This window comes from Thunnus thynnus, chromosome 16 (genome assembly GCF_963924715.1).
Source record: "Thunnus thynnus chromosome 16, fThuThy2.1, whole genome shotgun sequence".
Taxonomy (NCBI): Eukaryota; Metazoa; Chordata; class Actinopteri; order Scombriformes; family Scombridae; genus Thunnus; species Thunnus thynnus.
The window spans coordinates 6,303,161-6,326,735 of NC_089532.1; the positions used below are offsets into that span (position 1 = coordinate 6,303,161).

At 39.0% G+C, this 23,575-nt stretch overlaps 1 protein-coding gene, 1 non-coding gene and 1 pseudogene across 2 annotated transcripts in view; 2 read left to right on the top strand and 1 right to left on the bottom strand.

Annotated features, from left to right (window-relative positions):
• Window positions 1–23,575, top strand: part of exoc3l4 (exocyst complex component 3-like 4) — a 34,213-nt gene that overhangs the window by 6,647 nt on the left and 3,991 nt on the right. Inside the window, exons 4-13 of the mRNA XM_067614619.1 lie at window positions 3,431–3,655; window positions 4,704–5,322; window positions 7,957–8,074; window positions 9,335–9,460; window positions 9,737–9,837; window positions 12,189–12,284; window positions 15,248–15,371; window positions 16,347–16,469; window positions 17,090–17,242; window positions 18,100–18,221. Coding sequence (XP_067470720.1) covers window positions 3,431–3,655; window positions 4,704–5,322; window positions 7,957–8,074; window positions 9,335–9,460; window positions 9,737–9,837; window positions 12,189–12,284; window positions 15,248–15,371; window positions 16,347–16,469; window positions 17,090–17,242; window positions 18,100–18,221 — 1,807 coding nt within the window. The remainder of the gene's footprint in view (window positions 1–3,430; window positions 3,656–4,703; window positions 5,323–7,956; window positions 8,075–9,334; window positions 9,461–9,736; window positions 9,838–12,188; window positions 12,285–15,247; window positions 15,372–16,346; window positions 16,470–17,089; window positions 17,243–18,099; window positions 18,222–23,575) is intronic.
• On the bottom strand, window positions 21,590–21,787 carry LOC137200554 (small nucleolar RNA U3; annotated as a pseudogene).
• Window positions 22,593–22,799, top strand: LOC137200587 (small nucleolar RNA U3). Its single transcript, XR_010932049.1, has one exon. It is a non-coding gene; the product is annotated as a small nucleolar RNA U3 (small nucleolar RNA).

A 23,575-nucleotide genomic window follows, 5' to 3' on the forward strand; every position in this document is an offset into this window, starting at 1 on the left:
GCATTAATGTTGCTAGTGAGTGTCTTAAAGTCTGTTTATAGTGGGTGTGTTACAGTCAGTTGGCACTGAAAGTGTTTAGTTAGTCCAGTTTAACCTGTAGCAGTTTCTATAGGCTTATGTAACTTGCTTTTCTGCCATGGAGGATATGAATTCATGAGAAATGAAAACGAATCCAGAGTCTTCTGCAGAAACGGAATATATCAAGCTGCCAAATACTACTCGACAGATGATAAGGAGCTCAATAAGACAATCAGGCAGCATCTGTGCTGTCAGAGAAAATAATTTTTGACTGCTTCCAAAAGCCTGGCGGTAGAATGTGTGAGAATGTAACTATACTATGACGCAAGTTATATTCAAAAAGTAACGTTATTTTTCCAAAAACAGGGGGCAGGTCTTATAATTAGGGTTGCCTTATATGCGTATTATTATTTATATTCATAACTGGAGCCCGAGCATGTTATGCCATCACGAGCTACTGTGACTAAATGCACTGATGCACAGATGCTATCTAGCAGCAAACCAGATAACTACACCCTACTCCCATGTTACTCATAGACACATCATTTTGTGTTATCACTGTCAGCTGCACAATGGTCATTTTCACATCTATAAAATGCCACGAAAACTGCTTTTTTCTTTCCATTGTGGAACTATATAGTGGATAAATTTACACACTCAGAATCCGGACACTCAAATAAAATGGTGGACAGTGAAAATAACAGACTTTTTAGTCAATATGGAGTGATTTCAGCCCTTGGAGCTCTTTTCCTTGGTTGAGGTAGTTTCTGCCCCAACAACACCTGTCACTCAGTTATCAGTGGAAAAGTACTGTCATATTATCCTTCTGTTCAACAAAATTTCCCCACATTCAACCCTGAAAAAGGACGAAATCTCAGGATTTTGATGTGGGTGATAAATAAATGTTAAGCAAGGATTACCAACTATGAGTAAACGCAATTCAGCAGTGGTTTGGTAGTGTAATATTGTACTAAATATGGCAAAAAACATGCTAGAATAATACAGTAACTTCTCACACTGCATCATTTTCTATTGTGCATTGTGGCTCATCAACATAGTTTAGTGAGGTAGTTAAATGGCACAGATCCATTATTACTTTTATTATTTACACCTGTACTTTTCCTCTTGACAGATCTAAATGTTTGCTGGGAAATGGGCCAAAAAGATAATTATCATGTAGCCCTGAATAACAAACTTTGAGCCAAAGTTGTAAAGTAAAAATGAGAAACAACCTGTTAGTACACATATTGAATCCGTAGACTGTCATACAGGCCAGACTCCTGAAAGATAATCAGACAAATCTGTTAACAATATGTCCATTGTTATGAAAAGTGATAACTACTGATTAAATGTAGTTTACTGTTTAAAACATTTAATTGCATTCTCTGTGACAGCACATAAAAACTAACCATAATCCATTAATTTACTGATTTTGGACATTAAAGGACAGATTCACAATTTTCAAGTCTGTCTTAAAACAGTCAGGTGTCCATATGAACATTAAAACAGGTTTTTTTTTTGCCATAATCATTCCTCCTGTTCATACTGACCATTAGAAGATCCCTTCATAATGCACTTACATTGCCAAAATCCACAAGCCTCCTCCTATGCAAAAATGTATTTAAAAGTTTATCTGAAGCTAATATGAAGCTTCAGCGTCCAAATGAGTCAAATCAAGTAGATATCTTTCAACGTTACAGTCTTTTTAGTGCCAAAGTCATTCCACCGCAGCTCAACAGGGAAACACTGTCCGAGGAAACACAAAGAGAGAATTTGATACTAAAAAGACTGTAAATGTGACAGATATCCACTTGATATGACTAACTCAGACTGCTGAAGCCTCATAAAAGCCTCAGATCAACTTTTAAATGCATTTTTGCACAAAATGACCCCCCATCACTTACATTGAAAGCACATTTCACTAGCAAGGACCATACCATCAACAAGATACTTTGAGTGATTTATAGAACAAAAATGGTGAATGAACTCCGCTAGCTGGCTTGTTGTATGCAGTGTGGGGAGTGGGGAAGCTTTGTTGGGAATCTGCTGTGGCGCCTGGGCAGCGACGAACTCCAAAAACTTTCATTACTTAAGGTGAACTTGAGCAGCTCTTTGAAATCCGAATGGATGTAACGATGGTATGTTTGGGAGGACCACTGGCCCATAAGTTGAATTAAATTTTCTGGAACTCCATTGCGGGAAGCTGATGTGGTGGCTCCGATTCTGAAGGAGTAATGAATGAGAGATGTTCTAGAGAAGGAAAGGATGTGGCAGAAGTGTTGGTGGAACCAGAATCAAGTAGCCACTTGACCGGATTCAGAGATGAAAAGAAGATCTGTCACTATAGTGCTCCGAGATTATCTGTATATCAAGTAGTTTGCCAGGATTTTGAAAGGATTCAGGGGTGATTGGATTTTGAAGTAGAAGACGGGTGTGGGCGGACCGGATTGGTTGGTTTTGGTTTGCTTTAAGTAGAAGACCATGGTGTCATCTGAGAAAAGGGACAGATCTGAAATGCAAGCATGGCGGTGAGGGTCGAGGAGGTGAATTTCTGACGAAACCAAAGAAGGCGAGCAGGAACATGGCTTTTTAGAGTTAAAAAAAGGTAGGCTTGAGGGTTTTTGAGGGTTTTTGGCTGGTTCTTGATGGAGGAGTCCTTTGAGGAGTGAAGTTATCTGAGGATAGCTTGCAGCCAAGCCCAGACTGCCAGTTATGAGTTGAAAAAGAAGCTGATGCCGCTCAGGTAGACCTTGATGGTGTGTGTTTTAACAGTCATAACAGAATGGGCATAGGTTATGAAACAAGTCAGAGTGATGAGATCGAATGACAGGAAGGTTATGTTATGCTGGTCGTGAAAGTAATGGAAACTTTGGAAAAGTTTCCATTACTTTCCATTACTTTCCATTACTAGCTGTCCAGTATGATGAAAGGGTTGAGGGCGATAGGCTGTTGATGGTGGAGTTCTTGGAGTGGTATCTCTTCGTATGTATCTTTGTAGTTTTTAAGATGTACTCGATGTGACGTGTTCGGTCTCGGCTCTGATGCAGAATGCGAGAGCGAAAGAGGAGGATATGGTGTTCTTAGTATTTATGGGATTGCTGGAAAGGGTGCGGTTGAGGTGTGGTCCTGCTCCTGAAACTTCACTAGTTAGCTTCAATTGAACGGGATCTTTTAACCAGCCAGTGTTAACAGGAGGAGTGATTACAGCGAAGAAAACCTCTTTCAGTGTTCATATGGACACCTGACTGTTGTTTTAAGACAGACTTGAAAAATTGTGAACCTGTCTTTTAAGTTCCCAACACAAATGTTGACATTTGACTGCAGAAATGGAAGGAAAACAGGAAACACCAAACATCATATGAAGGTCAAGACACAAATACTTAAACATAACCTGTTTGCTTTCCATCCACAGATCCCAATATGGTAAAGTCTGGTGACTCTTTCTTTGAGAAGGGAAAGTCCTTATATCGAAGCCTGAGATTAAGCAAAGACAAAGCCAGTGGGCAGTGGTCGCTGGACCCTGTCTCTGAAGGGTCAGCAGAAGAGAAGAAAGTGGACAAAGAGGAAGAGAAGGTGGTGTTGCAGATGGTCGAGGAGATGTACACACTGCCTGAAATACCACACACACCACTGTCAGGTACAGACTCTCCCACTTGTGCCTTGCTCAAAGGCACTTTTGAGGTATTTACTGAACTTGGGCCCATAGAGCATGCTCAGTAGAGTCCTTCTTCAGCATGTCTGAGATTTCCGCTGGCTGAGCCGATTGACTTCCGGTTGGCTTCTTTCTCACTTGAATGAGGATAAAATAATTTAATCATGCGGTTCTTTTAGACTTTCCAAATATTATTGAACTGAATGGATCAAATTTTGATGATAAAACAAGTAATTTCACTCAGAAGCTGCTCCTTTTCCAGTGATTGTGTGCAGGAAAAATGCTTTTTGGGCCAGTGTGCATCACGTGAGGGACCTAGAAGCTGTAATTACACTGTTTGGCCACTATGTCAAATTCACTTAGATTCCAGCTCGTAATTAGTGTATAACTAATAATAATTACTTGGTGCTTCATCTTACACAAGTGTTTGGAAATCAAGCAAATAGGGACTAGGGATTAGGTTTCCTGGTTTCACTGTAAGAAGAACCCTTAGTTGCATTAGTTTTCAGATTGTGCAGAAAAAGTTGTACACTACTTCAAATGTTAGTTCAAAATGTATGTTTAAAGACATTCATAGCTTAAAGCTAACAGCAACCTTCTCTGATAATGTTCCTGAGCAACCTTGCATCTCTCTCTCTGTCTGTACATTAAACTCTCCTCTTTATCCTTCTCTGTTGTGGCAACAGACGCAGCCAGCGATAGCGATCTTTCTCCTTGTGTATATACACAAAGGTTCACTTTGTCAGTGAAACTGTTTGAACTTTTATAAATCTTGCCTCAAGCAAAGAACATTAGTTTATGTGTGAAACGAGGAGTGATAACTGATTACTTCCAATTTGATCATTTAAGTTTCCTTGCTATTCTTTATCTACTTTTCTGTCTTTTAAGAGTAATTCTACGTTGCTGTATAAGAACAAATGAATAACGTAAAATTTAAAGTAGTTTGTGAATAACAGTGTGGGCCTGCCTTTCTCCTTGTATTTCTTTACTGTACCGTTTGGAGAGATTCACCATTTTCTCTGTTTATTCCCAGTGATGCAGATCAACAAGCTGATAGAGATGGAGGTGCTGGAGGAGGCTTACCTGAACCTGCTTGCAATGCGGCGGGAGTTCCAGCAGGAACAGGAGCGGTGCGGCGAGGACTCGCCCATGGAGCTGGCCAAGAAGGAAAAGGACCTCAGCCTCCTCTACCGAGAGCTGAGGAACAAGATCAGTGGCATAGTGTGTGACTCCAACTCCCTTCCCTCTAGAAACAAGGGGCTTCTGGAACATGTGGCTCGCATCATCCAGGAGGAGGAGAAGAGGGCTGAGGAACCTGGCGGGCTACCAGGCAGCTGGATGGAGGCCTGGAGGGGAGCGGTGGATGATGGGGTGCAAGCCAAAGTGGAGAGCATTCACCTGGAGCTGAGGGAGCAGAAATCCTCCTGGCTGTCTGTCCACCTGGGTCTGCTGGGTCAGGCCATCGTGGAGGACTTGGAGAAGGTGAAGAAGGAGCTGCAGTGGTCGTACCCGCCCAGCTTCAGAGTCTTCAGCGCCTACGTGAAGAGTTACCACAGAGTTATTGGGCAGCACCTGAAGAAGGTGGAGCCGCAGGTGACGGAGCTAAAGGATCTGCACGCTTTGCTAAACTGGATCATCAACACCTACAAGAGGTCAGTGGACGAAGGCAAGAGTTCATAAAATATATATATTCAGTGTGGATTAGATTGCATAAATGACAAGGTTATTATAATTAACAAAACGCAACCAGCATCCCTCAGAGACAGTCACATGATATCTTCATAACCAGCTAACTACTTTACCGTACTTTAAAGTGACTAAAATAGTATAAAAAAACCTCCATTTTTGTCTGAAAACTATTAAAAACACGTCAGTGAACCACACCGTTGCACTTGGTGACATGTTCCCTCATCAACATGAACACACACACTGTAATTTATTTTGACTCAATCCCACACACACCATCCTGCAGCCAGAAATACTCATTCAAGCACGGAATGTGGATTCATCCGCCACTGAAAATAGTCCCCAACAAACGCACTGCTTGAGTAATGCCCAGCTGTTTTGGGAAATTACAGAGCCTTTTTAGAAAAAAAAAATTAAGTATATAAATAATATAGAGATTTACATCTTCATTAGGGACTTATGGGCCAGTAGCTTAAGGCCACAGGCAGGGTAGTGAATCAGAAAGTATTTAGAGGCAGACTAACAAATTATTTATGCTTTTTATGGGTTTTGCTGACAATAAAATCAATGAATAAAAATGCTGATGTATGTTGTAAATTAGTCATATTTTAATAGTGTTTGCCTTTATTCCTATATGGGCACGGCCATATTACTCACTATGTATGTACCCTGTTGCCTTCAAGTTCCAGTTTTATCCAAGGAAACCAGAACTTTTGTGCTGAAATAATACTTAGTTTGTGTTTAGTTGTTGATGTTTTTTGCTTTTGCTTCATTGAGCATACTTCAGCACACCAGCTGACAGTTAGCAACATCGTGCATTACATAGATACATATTATTGTCAATGTCAAATAATACTTAGTTCATTTTAATTTGGCAAAGCAAAACTTTATAAGGAATATGCAAACAGAAACAAATAAAAATAGATTTTGACACAACATCCTTCTACAACAAAAGCTCCCAAAATTAATGTACTTTAACTGCAAATTTCAAAGTATCAAAACCAGTTGACATGCATTAAACCCAGAGGTTTTGTTGCTTTACCCAGCTGTAAATCCAGCCTTACCTTTGGGTTATGATACATTTTTCCTGACCTACATAAATAACCTCTTTAACTTTGCTTGGACACCAGCATCTGCCAGCTGGACATCTCCCCCTCTCTCCTCGCTCCATCACACCCCATGTGGTTTCACTGTAATCAAGAAGACCTCATGTTTACAAAAATATGGAGACTCTAAAATATCCTTCTAGGGATCCACCTGGACCTTTTCATCAAGAAAACACTGTAGAATTGTCATACTGTTCTCTTCTTCAAATTTTAGACAGGCATTCACTGCTATTTAGTTTATAGCCTCATGCTGCCCTGATATTTACAGACAAGGCAGTTATTTAGACTGAAACTTTGTATTTTTATTTGAGGTGGACAAAATGTTTCAGTTTCTACTGACTTCAAAGACCTTCTGGTCTCTTTCTGTATCACCTAGAGTGACTTTGGGAGCTTGTTTATGCATATAGTCACTGTGGTTCAGGAGCTACAGCCATTTTAATTGGGCATTTTAGGCGATTTTGCACCAAAATAGGGGTGGAATGGAGATGATTAATGAGGTTTGGGGTCATTGAAGCATCCCTTGAAGAAGCCCAAAAGCACAAGCAACAAGCACAACACAGCGGTATCATGTTTGCTAACACTAATAAAAGAGAGTTTTAGTAGAGTTTTATGCATTTTTGGCTTATTTCAGTTTAACACCAGAAAAACAAGGAAAGGGAAAGAAGGGAATGACATTCATTTCACATCCTCAGCCAGTCATGACTCGTTTGTTTATGTACATACCAGAAAGTAAATAGGTCTGATTGTCTTCTTGTTGTCATGTTTATGGTCTTAAAAAAAACAACCTCCTACCTTAAGATGTATCCACAGATGGTGCAGACAGAAATGTTGAAAACATACCTAACACCACCACAGCAGCAGCGTGAGCATGAGTGGGGGGGCATGAGTGGGGGGGGGCAGTTAAAGAAGATGCAGCCTCACTGACTTTATTTGTTGAATCAGGCCACTTCAATCCAAAAAACTGTGCTCAAAACAACATTTGGGAGAAGTGCATGCCCCCGAAATAAACAGATGATCTGATAAAAAAAGGAGACACAAAACTCTCTTGAGGCCAAAATGGAAAATTTTAATCAGGTCATGTCCACATTTCTCACACAGATTATGTGAGGTAGCATCCTTGAAGAAAACTTTTTAATGAAGTACGGTATGTCACACATACAATCTACTATAACAGACATTTATTTTCATACACATAAGAACACATTTCATTACAATACATGCTAAATTGTGATTGTTGGTGATTGGATTTTCATGAAACTTATAGTAAAGATGCATTCTGTTACTCAACTATTAAATTTCATGACTAATTTCATCTATTTTGTTTCCCAAATTTTCTGGTACAACATCACAAAGGTTTGGTGAAATCTAAATCGTGATTTCTTCTTTGCCCCGACACGAAGCGACATGTCTGCAGCATTCTTTAGTGCCCACAGATGTGCAGCAACGTGAAATGTTGTGAAAACTATCTGAATGTACAATGTTTCACCCCAACAGCGAGAAGATCATGGGATGTCTGTCCCTGCAGCCGGAGATGAAAGATGAGGGCACCGATCTCCAGCTGGAGGACGACTTCATGAAACAGCTGAAAGACAAGTACTGCTGCAGAGCGAAGGTGAAAACAAGATGTCTAGAGTAGATAAGACATTTGATGTTTAACTTTGTTATGCTGTATGATGCTGGTGAACACAAGCATTTGAGGTATTTGTTTGTACTTCTGAGAGAAGATGAGTAAAGATAGAGCGTGTTAAACCAACACAATACCTGACTAAAATGTGACAATCAATCAATAGTGTGCTTGTGTTGTAAATGTTAAAGCGGACATATGCTTTTTGTGATTTTCTGTCATTTATATACTGTTATAATGTCAGATATCTAAGTTAAACATGGTTAAAGTTTCAAAACTTGAGGTGAACATATGTAAAATGCTCCCTGCAAGTCAAAAGTCAGGGCTTCAACCTGCTCTGAATGCTTTGTTTGCAAAGTTACGTCTACTTCCTCCTCGTGATGACATCAGATTGTTTGCACATGCCCACCAGTGGCCGTCTGTTTGTTGTTGCTAAGGTTCCTCACGTTGTTCACTCTCATATTTCAGATCTGATTCAGCTCAAACATGTTCGGATGTATTTGAGAAGTTTCCATTTCGAGTAAAGAACAAGAAAAAGCAGTGAAATCCTGCTACTATAGTTTGTTTACGTAGCCTCCGGAGCTGGTAGAAGCTTCCTGAAGCTGACCAATCAGAACAGAGTGGACTCATCAGGAGGCGGGCCTTAAAGAGACAGGAGCTAAAACGGCCTGTTTCAGACAGAGGCTGCATAAACAGGGGCTGCATAAAGGGCCAATATAAGATAAATGAGGAATTTTTAACTGTAAATCATGCAAAGATATTCCAGTAGAGCCTCAGAATAAATAATAAAAAAAACTGGATAGTTAGAAATCCAAAACCAGACAACAAACATGTTTGGTCAGTGCACTTTTTTAATCTTCCGTCAGTTTATCTACTGTAAAGATATGGCATTAGCTAAAAAAAAGAACAAAGAAATGTCATATTTGGTCACATTTCAGTCACAAAACCAAACCATAATTATACCAAATATATCAAATACATATAAATGTAATTAGTAAAGGTTCACATTACCATTCACTTTCTCCACTGAGGAATTAAACTGGCACTGTAGGACATGACAATGAAAATAATTATATTGTTCGTGTGATTGTGACTGAGTACATCTAGAGTGCAAACACAGTTCAATTTTAGCTGCGAAAGATGAACTAAAACAAGCAGCATTTATTAGCATTTATTAACTCTCAATCATGTTTTGTATTTTTTATTGAATTTTTAAACTTTTTCGTCTACTTGTGTTTGTCACTAAAGGGGGACATGAGATCTTCGCTGGACAAAGTTACTGAGCTTGATAATGACGAGCTCTGGAGGGACAGAAAGAGTCCAGAAAAGGAGGAGGGCTTCCTCATCTCTCAAATTCCCATGGACATCTGGACGGTACGACACTTTACCCTCCTTTGACTTCATTTTTCATGAATGCTCTGTAATATTATTTATTTAGTATATTCATTATATTTATAGTGATATTCTTTATGTGGAACATGTTTTTTTAATTAATCAAGGAAATTTAAATAAGTTACAGAAGTCAAAACCTTAGATGATGCTGTTCATCAGTGGGATTTTTTTCTTGATGCAGTGCAGTGATTTGGCCAGGTGAGGGCAGCACAGATCTGCAGGTTTACTGTTCTGTCTGCTGCTGTTTTCTCTCTGCAGAAAGTGAAAGGAAATGCCAAGAACTCTCGAGTAATTGATGCTCAACTGGAGCAGGAAGTAATTTCTTCTTGCCTCGAAGAGCTGAAAGAGTTCCCCAAAAGGTATATCAACACAAAAAACACATACTGTGTACTGTATTTGTACAAATACTGAATGTTAGAATAATTTGCATGTTTTTCATTTGATGTGAACATTTTACAGACAATCTTAACTAAGACATTTTAGAGAAAAAGACTTTCACTTCATAATCCAGAAAGGAAAACTTGTCCACCAGTAACAAATAAAAATAGAGACACATAAAAGATATAAAAGACACACAATACAAGAGAATTACACTTTAATTCTTTTCCTTTTTATGTTGAAAGGGAGGTTTGTGCAATACAAAACAGGTTTTAAGCTTTTCCTTACACAGAGCATGACTTAACTTGAATTTAGTCAACCCATTTCCATCTGAGAAATCTTCTTTTGAAATTATCTTTTGATGCTGTATGCAACTGGGCACCGTCGTCGTAGACCGACACAAAGATATAACCAACACAGGGCCTTGTCTCCCAAAAGCATCTGAAAGGACGGGTTCATTATTATTCAAGTCTGTCTTAAAACAACAGTCAGGATCCCAAATGAACATTGAAAGAGGTTTTCTTGGGAGCCAAAATCCACAGTCCTCTTTCTATGCAAAAATGTATTTAAACGTTTATCTGAAACTAATATGAAGCTAAATGAAAGCTGTAAATGTGTCAGATATCCACTTGATATGACTAACTCAGACTGCTGAAGCCTCATATAAGCTTCACATCAACTTTTAAATGACTGTGTGGACACACTGTGGATTTTGGCCTCCATCACTTACATTGAAAGCACATTTGAAGGGGATCTTTTAATAGCCAGTATGAACAGGAGGTATGATTACAGTGAGGAAAACCTCTTTCACTGTTCACATGGACACCTGACACACTGGAAAAACTGTGAACTTGTCCTTTAAGGCTAAGACGACTGTAATATCCATCTTAGGTGTTTCCTTAAAGCATTGTACTGTAACTGAAGACGCTCTTGAGAAAGTGATTGTAGATTAACGAGTGACTCTTACACATTTGTAGGAGCATATTAGTTTATTTAGAGCTCTTAAGAAGCTCTGAAACCTGCAGCAGGACCCAAAAAATACATGTTTTATTTAAATTGAGCTTTCAGTTTTTGTTCATTTTTAAGTCTATACATTTAACATAAACACAGATGTTGTTTGTTAAGTGACATTTGATGTTAAATGAGTGATGATGATAATTAAATTACACACAAATTGATTCAACAGATTGGCCAGCTTGTGTCGTCTTCTTCCTCCTCTCCCTCTTCTCTTCTAATGTCTTCATCTCTTCTGGCTGAAATATCACTTTCCTGATTGCATATTTTCAGTTTCCGTATCTTGTTTTTTATTTTTTATTTATGCTGCAACACAGAAATAATGACAGACTGACGCATACTCATAAAATAGATTAGAATAGAATAGAATAGAATACTGTATGAGTTTAAGAGTAACGTCCACCTTAAGCGGCAGCTCAATCATTCACCGTCACCTTTCTTAAACAGCCTTCCACCCAGTAACATGAATTACAATGCTTAAACTTTGTGATATGTGTATGTTTAATATCCTGGTAATTTTCCTGCTGTGCAACATATTTTTTAATTTTATTTTTAGTTATTAAAATATGCAACATGCATTTTTATCCAGCATTTTTATCCTCTGATGATTCATGTATTAGTGAGGAGGTTAAAGGTCAAACAAGGCCAGAGGAATAAGTAAAGCATTCTGTGAAGCCTATTACAAAATATAGAAATCTACTTAAAGAATCAGAAGAGGAAGGTAGAAAAGCCACACAGAAGAACAAAACAAAAATCAAGAACAGGATGCTGCCCTCTGTATGAAAACCAGTGTTGAGTGATTTTCCTGTTGAGTAATGTGAGAATGTTCCTTCCTAATCCTTCACATGATTTATGACTGATACACGCCACACACTTCATATCTTTTTCTCCAAAAAGTATGAAAGATCAGAAGAAACTTAAATGTTTCCTCTCAAGGATGTTTCATCTCTTGGAGCACAAAGAACAATGTGCAACACTTCTTGCACTTCTCACTAAAAGTGATAAAACTTCAACAGTTTAGGAAACACTTCTTGCAGAAGGTCTCAGCGTCTAACAAAGTAAAGGTGGAATACATAAAGAAACAGATTTCTGACTGACATTTATACATTTATCTGCAGATGTTACAGATGTTACCATATCTCTTGGCTGTTCCCTTAAATACAAATGACAAAATATGTAAAATGTGTCTCTTTAAGTGTGTTTTATGTTTTTTTTTTCTGAATTGTTAGATGTTCTTATTATTTTGTCCACCCCCTGCAGGCTTGTTCTCCATACAGTCATGAACTTCACTTTTATTCGTCTCTTCTTCCCTCTGCAGGTTTGAGGCGGAGTTCAGTCGCCACTGCAGCGCTCTCAATCAGCCTCTTTGGGCAGAGTATCAGATAACATACATCAACAGCTTTTCCTCTTTACAGTAAGTCACATGACTTCCTAGAAAAACCCATAAAGCCCAGCGATAACATCACCCTGCCAAAGCTGGCAGCCTGCCTCCAGTCTCCTGAAAAAAAAAAGAAAGGAAAAAGCTGTCACCTGAGTCACCCAACGGGAATCTGTGTGGTGTTAACTGTTTGTTTCCCGAAGCAGAAATGAGATTTTAAATCAGGATGCTGACAAAGAATTACAATTTAAAATGCACTTTGTTGGATTTATAGTTCCAGTTTTTCATGAGAAGATGTGTGCTAAATCCTATTAAATCCTATCCTTCTGTTTTGATCATTTAAACACTTTAAATTCTGTCTTTACAATATATAAAAAAGTTTAGAGAGTTAAGCTCTATTCCTGTTCTTCACACGAGCAGGAACTTTGTATGTATGTTCAAGACATAATGCAGGATGTCTCAGGTATGTTTTGAACGGGCACTACAGTTCATCTGATCAACTTCAGCTCAACTCAAAATTGTAGTCTCCCATATTCTGCGTGTGAGGCGTTTAGGGAGCATCGGTACATTGCAGTGTCTACTGATAGCCTGCGTGTGAGGCGTTAAGGAATCATTAGTAAATTGTAGCGTCTACTGATAGTTTGCATGAGAGATGTTTAGGGGATGGGCACTGTTCTCTCTAGGTGTTGAGAAATTGTCCCGTTCCAAACAGGCATTGTCTTGAGTGGGCACTGCACTAGTAAAATCGAAAGGAGAAAACAAGAGGTTAAAAAGCTCAGACTCCGGATGGAATGAAGAGCTTTTGTTTGGATGATTCATCTCAGACCTATTTTAGTCTTCTTCTGGGAGATTCCAAACATTAGTGCCAGCATCATCTATATAAGATTCAAGCTTTCTTTCACAAGCATGAAATGGATCAAGAGACTCTTTCTTTCACATGCAAAGGCGAGTTACAGTCCTTAAAACGAGGTTGTGCCACTTGCATTTAGTGAAAGGATGAATGTGCCAGCCTTGGAGAGAGTGTTGCCTCACATGATTTCTGGGAATCTGTGCTGCGAGTAAGAGACGCTGCTGTATTATGTGTGTGTGTGTGTGTGTGTGTGTGTGCGTGTGTTGGAGGGGAAGGGGGAGGGGAAGTAGTTATAACATGTCTGTTGAACCACCAAAACCACTGCAGCTGCTTCAGTCAGCCACACAAGAAGCAGATGTGAGCTGTGGCAGGTCATTCAAGGATGTGACGCAGACAGTGTGTGTGTGTGTGTGGTTTCAGTTTTGATATCTGCTTTCTATTTTTTGCCGTCATGTGATGTTTGAAGCACAAGCTAATCTGTGGTTTGATAGTGTCTCATACACAAGCTCCCCTTGACCTTTTAACCTCTTGAACTAGATTCTCGGGGCTGCAGGTAGGTGAACGTGCACGGGGGGGTCTCTTGGATATGTTCACGTTTCTTCTATTTTTTTTTTAAAACCTGTTTTCATCAAAGTTTATTTTTGTTTGTTTGCGTAGGTTTGAGATGTTTACTCATATCTGCGGAGAAGCATAATTACAGTTTTAAACCACACCTCTTCTTTTGGGTATAGTCCAAATCATGATGTTTACAAAACACAAACAAAGAAAAATGATAATGAATCAGAGGCCAGTATGCAAGAAACTATATGCAAGACCTGCACATTCATAAAGAGCATTTTATATTTAAGTCAATATAAGCATATTTCCTCTGAAAGCCCAATCAGATAAAGAATATATAAATGATGTTCCATTCAGGATGACGTGTAAAAACTTAAGTGATCCTCTAACATTTCATCTAGTGCCACCATCAGGTCAAAATTTCAACTTAGTTACTTTGTTTATGACCAAATACCTGCAAAAACATTTCCATCATCCCAGAGCCAGACCTGACTATGCTGGAGCCCTTTGCAAGATTTTAGATGAGAACTTCAAATATGAATTCACAAGACGCCATTCAATAAGTGCTTTGAGCATGGTTTGAGGTTGGTTTGAGGTAGCACATGAAGTCTGGTGGCAAAAACTGACTGACCAGTAAGGCTTTGAAAAACAAACCAGATGAAAACCAATGTGAAAAAGGTTAAGAAGGGAAAACAACTGAGTATTTCTAAAAGATATATATAAGCACATCTGTTGCTAAAATAACCAAACAAAGAAAACCCCCAATCACTATAAACAATATTTTGTATAATAACTATAAAATAAGAATGTGTTGGTCGTGGCTCATAGTGATAAACCTACAGAAAATTATCAGCGACTCTGCAGCTCCCCTCAGTTTTATGGAGCTTTATAGAGAGTTTCAGCTCATTGTTTAGCTGTCTGGCTGCAACTTTACTGTTTTGGTTCACTCTCAGTGCTCTTATAGTGTTGTTTTAGGCCACAGCAGGCAGCTGTTTTCAGAGAAAAAGCTGTAAAAACTCACTGTACACTACCTGCTCAGCATCAAACAGCAAACAGACACAGTTAGCTGTAGAATGGCTGCTGAACATAGTGGAGCATTTAGCAGTTAAAGAGCCAGATATTTCCCTCAGGAGTTGGTAGAGAGAAAAAACAGAGCTAAAAGAGTGTGAATATTGGACTTACATTCACCAGGTGGACAGAAACACGACTCCAAATGAATGATAATGTTGCTCCGTAACTATTAGATGTGAAAATAAGTACATAGTCAGCATATCATCTTAAAAGGTGATATTATGATTTGTTCACAACTTGTTTCTGCTGCCCCCAAGTAGCCAAAAAATCTGTTATTGCAGGTTTAACAAAAGTCAAATTTCACTTCATAACGTCAGTCTCTAACCCTAACCCTAACCCTAACCCTAGCCCTAGCCCTAACCCCTAACCCCTAACCCTAACCCTAACCCCTAACCCTAACCCTAACCCTACCCCTAACCCCTAACCCCTAACCCCTAACCCTAACCCTAGCCCTAGCCCTAACCCCTAACCCCTAACCCTAACCCTAACCCTAATCCTGATTTTTTTTTCCCACCTGCAGGCAGCACATGGAGGATTACCGGGACACCTGTCCACATCAGGTGGAAGGGTTCGGACAAGAGGTGAAGGGGCTGATCACCAGGCTCACTCAGGGCCTGGAGGACCGGTTCAAAGAAGACGTCAAGGTACAGTATCCAGTGGGTCAAACTGGGTTAATGCACACGGGTTGTTTTAGTTGAAAGCCTGATTCCTGTTTTCATTGATTCATTTCCTCACACAGAGCAAACATTAGCTTTCGTGGTTCTTAAAAGGAGAATTGAAAAAAGGATTCTACTTTCCTCAACCACCCTTCGAAAGCACTGCTCAATGCTTTTACTGTAAAAGATCACAAAATATTACGTACAAGGACATGTGGAAACATAATGTAAGAAAGTACGGTACATTCCTAATCTGATAATCTCATATCACTTTAATTTAACCTTTTGTCAAATTTTAGTTAACTGTAATGAAGGTTATTATTTTATATCTTTGTTCTTTAATAACTATTAATGTATATATCTTGTCTTATGTATATTTGTGACAACAGGAATAGTAGGAACTGCCCCAGTGGAAGCTAATGGGGACCTTCTTATGAAATGCAATAATAGATGATATAGTTATGAAATCAGAAAATGGATAACAAAAAGACAAGCTTGCAACCATGTTGCTCCCAAACAAGCGAGTTAAGTGGATATTGAGTGGAGATTGTTCTGGCAACTGCTGTTTCCAATGTCAAGGATTATGGATCAGCCTTAATGTGGTATTGTGAAGAAAAAAACATGGATAACATCACTCAAATTAATGGCAAATAAAACCGAAAATGCATTATTTTAGGGGACATATTGTGCTTTTTGTGACTTTCTGTCATTTTTATATTGATATGATGTCGGATGTTAAACGTTGTCAAAGTTCCAAACTGACTGGCTGAACTGAGAAGCTGCACAAAGGGCCAGTAAGATAAATAAGGAGCTTTTTGAACTGTAAATCATGCAAAGATATTCCAGTAGAGCCCCAGATTCAAAATATAGACATGTAAATGTGCATGGTGCCTCCCCTTTAATATTAAGACTTTTGAGAGATGTGTTTTATGTTTTTCACTTTGAACATATGCTGTTTTCTAGCCGTACCTGAGGAGAATGATGACGAGGAAGTGGCTCACCAACGATGACGACTTTGAGCAGCTTTACAGGCAGACGGAGCAGCTTTCCCAGCATTGCGCTCTCATGAAGCCTCCACACGTCCAGGTTAGGAAGAGACAGACAGGAAAACGCTGTCAGGGGATTCCAGCACTCTCCCACAACTTTTTAAACTTACCAGCTAAATCATTTTGCTTACGGGAAATACGGCCAAACATTAAAATGATTGGTTACTTGGAAAAGTGTCGGCTATAATCTGATAAAGCACCCAACTGAGGGCAAAGATTTAATGGCCTTTGTCACATCCTGAGATTAGACTAAACAGGAAACATTATGCCTGGCAGCCATGAGGTTTAGTGAGGTTTTTAAAATTGACTTAATGAGCATAAAAGAGCCAAAAAAAATAGCTGCATATAAACTTCCACACTGATATGAAATTTCTTTGGAGATCTGCAGAGGAAATCCTTAGATGCTCTCTAGTGATCCTCTTAAAAGTTCCAATGAATCAATTTAGACACCATTGTTTTTGTATGGATGCTGTGATTGCAGAAAACATCGAAGTGAGAGGGCAAATGGGACAAAAGAATAGGTGGAAGTAGTGAAGGTGTTGCTCAGATGATCTGCAGGCGGCTGGTCGTGTGACTTATATTTCCCTTTCTTTTTTGTGCCTATCCTGTTGTTCTGCCACATCACTCCCTGTGCGTGTGTCTTTGTGTTTCTTGCAACAGGAGTTTGCGAGCCATTTGCACTACCATGTGGTGAGGGAATACATTGGCCAGCTGATGAAAAATAACTTCTCGTGCAAGAACCGGAGACACGAGAATGCAGCAAACAAGATCCGTCGTCAGTGGGCTAAACTCGTTGAACTGTTTGAGGAAATGGTACTGACCTCTTTACTTCCCCATCAACATGGAAAGCATCTTCTCTGTTTGGCCCGCACATGATAGGAGACATTTATTTGGAGCTGATAATAATTTCTCAGAATATAAGCTGTCTTGATGCAGCAAACTTCTGCAACAAAATCTGGTGTAAAGTTGTGAAAAATGACAAGAGAGAGATTTTTAAAAAAAAAGACAACAGACGGCCAAGATATCCAGACTTTTAGGGTGTTTTCAAACCTGTTTTTTTAGTCCAATCAAATCAAACTTGTTTTTTATGGGAACAGATAACCTGGAGCAGGTTAGCTGTTCAGCCTAAGTTACCATGGCGATGTACCCCGGTAAGAAGTGAACCACCATCGTAGGACTGAAAACCCAGAGTTAAACTTGAAGTTACCTTGCTAACCCCAAATCATGCTTCATAATATAGGCCTCTGAACTAACAACAGACCAGTGCAAACCAGTTTGGATCCTTCATTTCTCATGATGCAACTCAAAAGATGTGTCACACAACTGGTCAGATTTAATAAAGTTAGCTGTCAATATTGTAACTGAATAACTGAAGAACTTTTTTTTCCATGTTTAGTCTGGAAAACAACAATGTTTACATTTTTTCAACATCTGTAGTGATGATAAAGTTGGATTGTTGCACAAGCATATATTTCTTAATTGGTGATAGTGACATATTAAAGTCATGGTCACAATAATAACAGTATACTTAAAATTAATATGTTGGGTTTAATAATAGATATGAGCAGCACGAATTCATCAAGTGAAAATTACAAGACACACAGTCACACTGTTGCTTACAAGCAGCGAATTCATTATTCTTTTCTCTGTTTTGTATGTTTCTTATGCAGGAGTCGGTTCATGAGTGGCTGTACCATGTAGGAGACGAGCTGTGCGAGATCATCGGACAGAAAAACAAAGCGGACATAAAGAACCATCTGCAGCCTTTAGTGGAGCATTACCCAGACTTTGGGTAAGCATTTATCACTCAACAATTTAAAATCATTCTGTATGTTAACCTGTTTTGTTAACCCTCCTGGACAACAGGTGTCATTATGTGCTGTCATCAAAAAAATTGAAATGGTTTCAAAACAGTATCCTGACTAAGAAATTATTTATTATTTTAACTATAGTTGAGATCCGAGGAAAATATGTAGTTTTGTCAGGATACTGTCTTAAAACCATTTCAATTTTTTTGATGACAGCACATAATGACACATGTTGTCCTCCCGGGTCAAAATTGACCCGAGGACAACAGAAGAGAAGAGTCTCCACTTGTGAATCTACAAAAACACACAGTCCACTCACAGTTTGTGTTTCTATTGCTCTTTGCTAAGAAAAAAAAATAAAGGGGAAAGATACAAGTTCACTAAGATATTTGTTAGTGTTCATATTTAGAGAACCGGATCCAAAATGGAACCTACAATCGAAACTCATCCCTATTGAGGGGGCGGCATTTTTATGATGTAGTGCTATTTTTTATTCTGAATGTGGCTTAACAGACACAGACAAATACATTCATACTCATATTCAAACATGTGAACAGTAAGTATTACATGTTTTTGGATTGCAAGAGAAAAAAAACCCTTAAAGACACCAGGAGAGCATGCAGACTTAAAGCTCTTTCGATTAAATAAAAAAGGTTAAACACTGAATAACTCATAATTGTATATACTAGCTCATAATCTCCACCATAAGTGTATTAATTTTTTTGTCTTTCACGATCTACAAAAAAAGGTCTTAATAAGAGGCTGAAAAGACAGGCCTGCTCTATTTGGATGTTTTACGTAGGCCTTTTTATAGTTTCGATGTAATCTTATTGTGTCAGGCTTTCAGACTAATTACATCAACATCAGTTTTTACAGTAACAGCAGACAAAGTAATTGCCCAGGAAATCCTGCATGTTCGTGATAATAATGGTGTCAGACCTAAGGGGGTTTTGTTTGGTTTATCTGTTTATGTGCAGCTCAGCTCAGAGTCAGCCATGGTCATACAGATTAGTGAGGGGGACTTTTCCCATCAGTTTCTAATAAATCAGGCAGTGATGTTGAAGTGAAACACACATGGAGTTTACCTGAGCGCTGTGACATATCTCTGTGTTGAAATGCGGCACTTTTGTCGAGTTAAATATGTCAAAATCAACAGACATAAGAAAGCATCATCGCAAAAACCCAGAGTGAAGACATTAAACACAAATTCCTGCTTTCAATTTCTATTTTAAAAGCCTAAAAAGTGTCACTGCTTCTCTTTTTTTATTGAGGAAGTAGTAGACAAAGGTGGAGGAGAGAAAGATCAACAGAGACATGAGACACTCCTTGGACCACATTCCCTTCATGGATTCCACTCCAGTGGAAATTTCCAGTGGAATTCACACCTGCCATGCAGTCCAAGAAATGTCTCATCTCCCTTAATGGCACCCCTGATCTAGACCTTTCAAATGAACTGAACTTTTTTTATAATCGTTTTAACATCCATGATTTTAGCAAGGTGCTGTCAGTTGATAAAAATGCTGTTTCCGAGCAGAGCAGCGTGCACTTAGACAGGAGTAGGGTTCTGAAACTTTTACGGGGTATAAAGGAAAGGAAAAGCCCCGGTCCTGATGGTTTTGGAGGTTGTATCCTTAAAAATTGTACTGAACAGTTGGCAGATATATTCTGTTTTATTTTTAAGTTGTCTCTCCAACTCCATAGGGTTCCTTGTGTGTTGTGCCAAAAAACAATTCTCCAAAGACTTAATGACCACAGGCCTGTGGCAATTACATCTCTGGTTGTGAAATGACTTGAGAAGATTGTGAAGGACGAGCTTCTGAACACAGTGCAGGCAAATTTGGATCTGCTTCAATTTGCTTACAGGTCTGGCAGGGGTGTTGATGATGCGACGGGCACCCTACTTAACATGATTCTGTCACACCTTGAGGGTGTTTTTATAGATTTCTCCTCAGCTTTTACTTATATCCAACCACATATTTTATCAGAAAGGTTAAAGAGCATCCACAGCATTGATCCTGGCCTGATATGTTGGCCAATGGACTTTTTAACCAAGAGGTTTAACACAGACAAACACAACTTCTGCTCTGCAGATGGATCTCAAAGGAAATATTTTCAGTTTTTGCTCTGATAGATGAGAAAGGAGCTTAGCATGTGGCCTCTGTGCTGTTATTATGTATGATTTTCATACTTTTATTGATTAAAATGCTCAAGATCACACTGTGTGGAATTTACATCTGAGCATGACCAAGGTGGCCTTGGTGCTAAAGCTCTCAACGCCTGTTTACAACATTTTTTCCTACCTTTCAGACGAGCTGACTTAGCTTTTGTCGCTAAGGTTGTTGCTAAGGTTTTTCCATGTGTTGGCCACTCATATTTTGAATCAGATCTCGGCTCAAACATGTATTTGAGAAGTTTCCATTCCGAGTTAAGAACGAGAAAAAGTAGTGAAATCCAACTACTATTGTTTGTTGATGTAGCCTCTGGAGCTGGCAGAAGTCAAGCGTCTTCCTGAAGCTGACCTATCAGAGCAGAGTGGGTTCATTGGGAGGCAGGTCATAGAGACACAAGAGCTAAAACAGCCTGTTTCACACAGAGGCTGAACTTAGGGGCGTTGTAAAGGCCAGTATAAGATAAACTGTAAATCATGCATATATATATTCCAGTAAAGTCCCATATTAATATCCTGGAAATGTGCAGGATATGTCCTCTTTAAGTTCATGCCCCGTGAGATGATGTTGACCTCTGCTGTGAAGTCATGTGTTAAGTAGAGCAAAAAACTGGACACATGTGATGAGATTGGTCAATCAAACAGGCAACAGGAAAAACAAACAAACTAATGTTATGTTGGTGATGAACTCTTTGGCCATAAACATGCTTCACGTAGGTATACAAAGCCAGCAAACACACAACCCCTGTGAACATACTCAAGGTGTGCTCTTACACAACGGTGGAGGTGATCAATCTCAGTCCTCAAGCAGGTGATATAGGCTGGAGAGCGTTTCCATGACCACAGTAGTAAACAAACATGGCATATGTGGAGGAATGTAAGATAAAAACACAGAAGATGTGATGTGTGACCTTTGATTCCTGTCTGAATGAAGAGGTGATAAGGCATGATTGTTTGGAGTGGAAGTGAACCTGAATGAAAGGGATCAGCTTCATGTGGTTCACACTACAGTGACCCTTCCTGCAACACTCAGACTGCAGCTCAATAACAACAATTTTCAGGTGACACACTATGGAATGGAATAACACATGTGAATTATCATGTGTTAACTTGCTCAAATGAGTCAGCTATAAAACCACTTGATTACTAGGCAACCAGGTTTGTTTTTTTTGGACAACTCAATCGTCCACTCAGAACATGTTTCCTCCTTCAGAGTCTCTTTCAGAAACACTGAACAGTCTTCAACAGTGGAAAGTCTTCCCACCAGTTTCCTGCTCTGAAGGAAACATCTTAACTCTTCATCGTAGGCAGCGAGACCACACTCTTTAGAAACACATTCCTCAAGTCAAGAACTAAAGAAATGATCCCTGAAAGTATAGTCGTGGTTTGTTCTGGATGTTTCTCAGGGTCTTATGTCTGGAGACGAGCACTCGTACTCCTGGTGAACTCCTGTAGTTCACAAAGATACTCCTCCTGAAAACGCTGAATGAAAATTTGCAAGTAGTAGTAGTTCATGATTTAGATGAAAGTTTTGAGTTGTGTTCTTACAGAAATTATACATTCGCTGTCACATCAAAACATTCAGCAGAAATTCACAACAATATTTTAATCTGTTTCTGATGACAGTCTGATTGTAGGAGGAGTGTCTTTGCATATTTAGTTGTAGTTTATGTTATTTTGTCATCACGGTACAGGGAACTATTTTCAAATCTGACATTTTCAGTATTTAACTGTCACAGAAAACTTCTGTAAAAAAAAAAAAATAAATAAAGTTGAACCTGAATCAACTTTTGCTGCATTGCAACATCATTCAGCAACTCACAGCAGTGACCAGTCGTATATGAATCATACTGTAGATACGGAAGGGGAATTGCTATCGTGATAACCTTCCAGAGTTGAACAATCCTGTCTCATGCATTTAAACTCATGGATGTGTCACTCAGACTGGACTTTTTGGTTCATATTTAATCTTCTCATACAGTAGGCAGCTGTAGCAAAATGCTCAAACCAGTACAGCTCTTTGTATTTTTATTGACCCAGTTCCATTTTTTATCGGAAGGCGGCCTAACAGCAGTGACAGTCGTTTGTCTGATTGAAGGAGGAGTGCCTTTGTGAGCAACAGGAGTTCACCAGGAGTACGAGTGCTGGTCTCCAGACATAAGACCCTGTGAAACATCCAGAATAAACCAAGACTATACTTTCAGGGATCATTTCTTTAGTTTTTGACTTGAGAAATGTGTTTCTAAAGAGTTTGGTCTCGCTTTCCATGATGAAGATTTAAGATGTTTCCTTCAGAGCAGGAAGCTGGTGGGAAGACTTTGTCTCTTCTTCACTGTTGATGACTGTTCAGTGTTTCTGGAAGAGACTCTGATGGAGGAAACATGTTCTGAGTGGGCTGTTTATCTTGTTAAATGAGTAGGAACTTGTCTTTCAAACTTTTCTTAAGTGTTTCCGGTGTTTGTTACTTTTCATCTTTGCTGCTCAGGTTTAAATTAGGAAGACATTTGCAGGGAATCCACCTGTACTCAGTGACCTCCTATACCAAAAACATGATAAAGGTTGAAGTTGTCTTGCTTTAACAGAAGGAGATTTCAATCGATTACAGTCTGCACATGACCAGAGAGGAAGTCTGATCAGGCAACATAAGTGGGAACACGTGTGTGGATGTTCAGGGTTGTTTGAAGTCGGTAATCCTTTGCCATGTGGAGTCAAGAACATCTGAGTTTTGATTCTTAAGAAAACCCTGAAACTGGTGTTTGGAGATTTGTTTAAAGAAAAGATGTCTGAAGATATGTTGTGGTCCTCAGGACATTTTATTCACGTCAGATGGTTTCACAGTAGAGACTTCTACTGAGAATACCAGATTACAAATATATTTATTTAAAACCTGAATCATGAGACAAAATCCTGTAGCATAAACTGAGGAAAATTGGTAAACAAGTTTGGTAATGAATGAGCGTAAAATGGCTGCAACATTCACTGATAACAAAAATAAGATACCAAGAACAGTTTAACAAGAGCTAATTGGAAAGCACTTTGCTACAACATTTTGGTGAATTACTGTTTGAGTGACGCGATAAAGATAGTTAGCAATTTATCTTGTTTCCTATCTTCTTTCTCTGAAAACTAGTGTCCTAATACTGGAAAGCAGCAGATCCCTTTTTTTGTTTT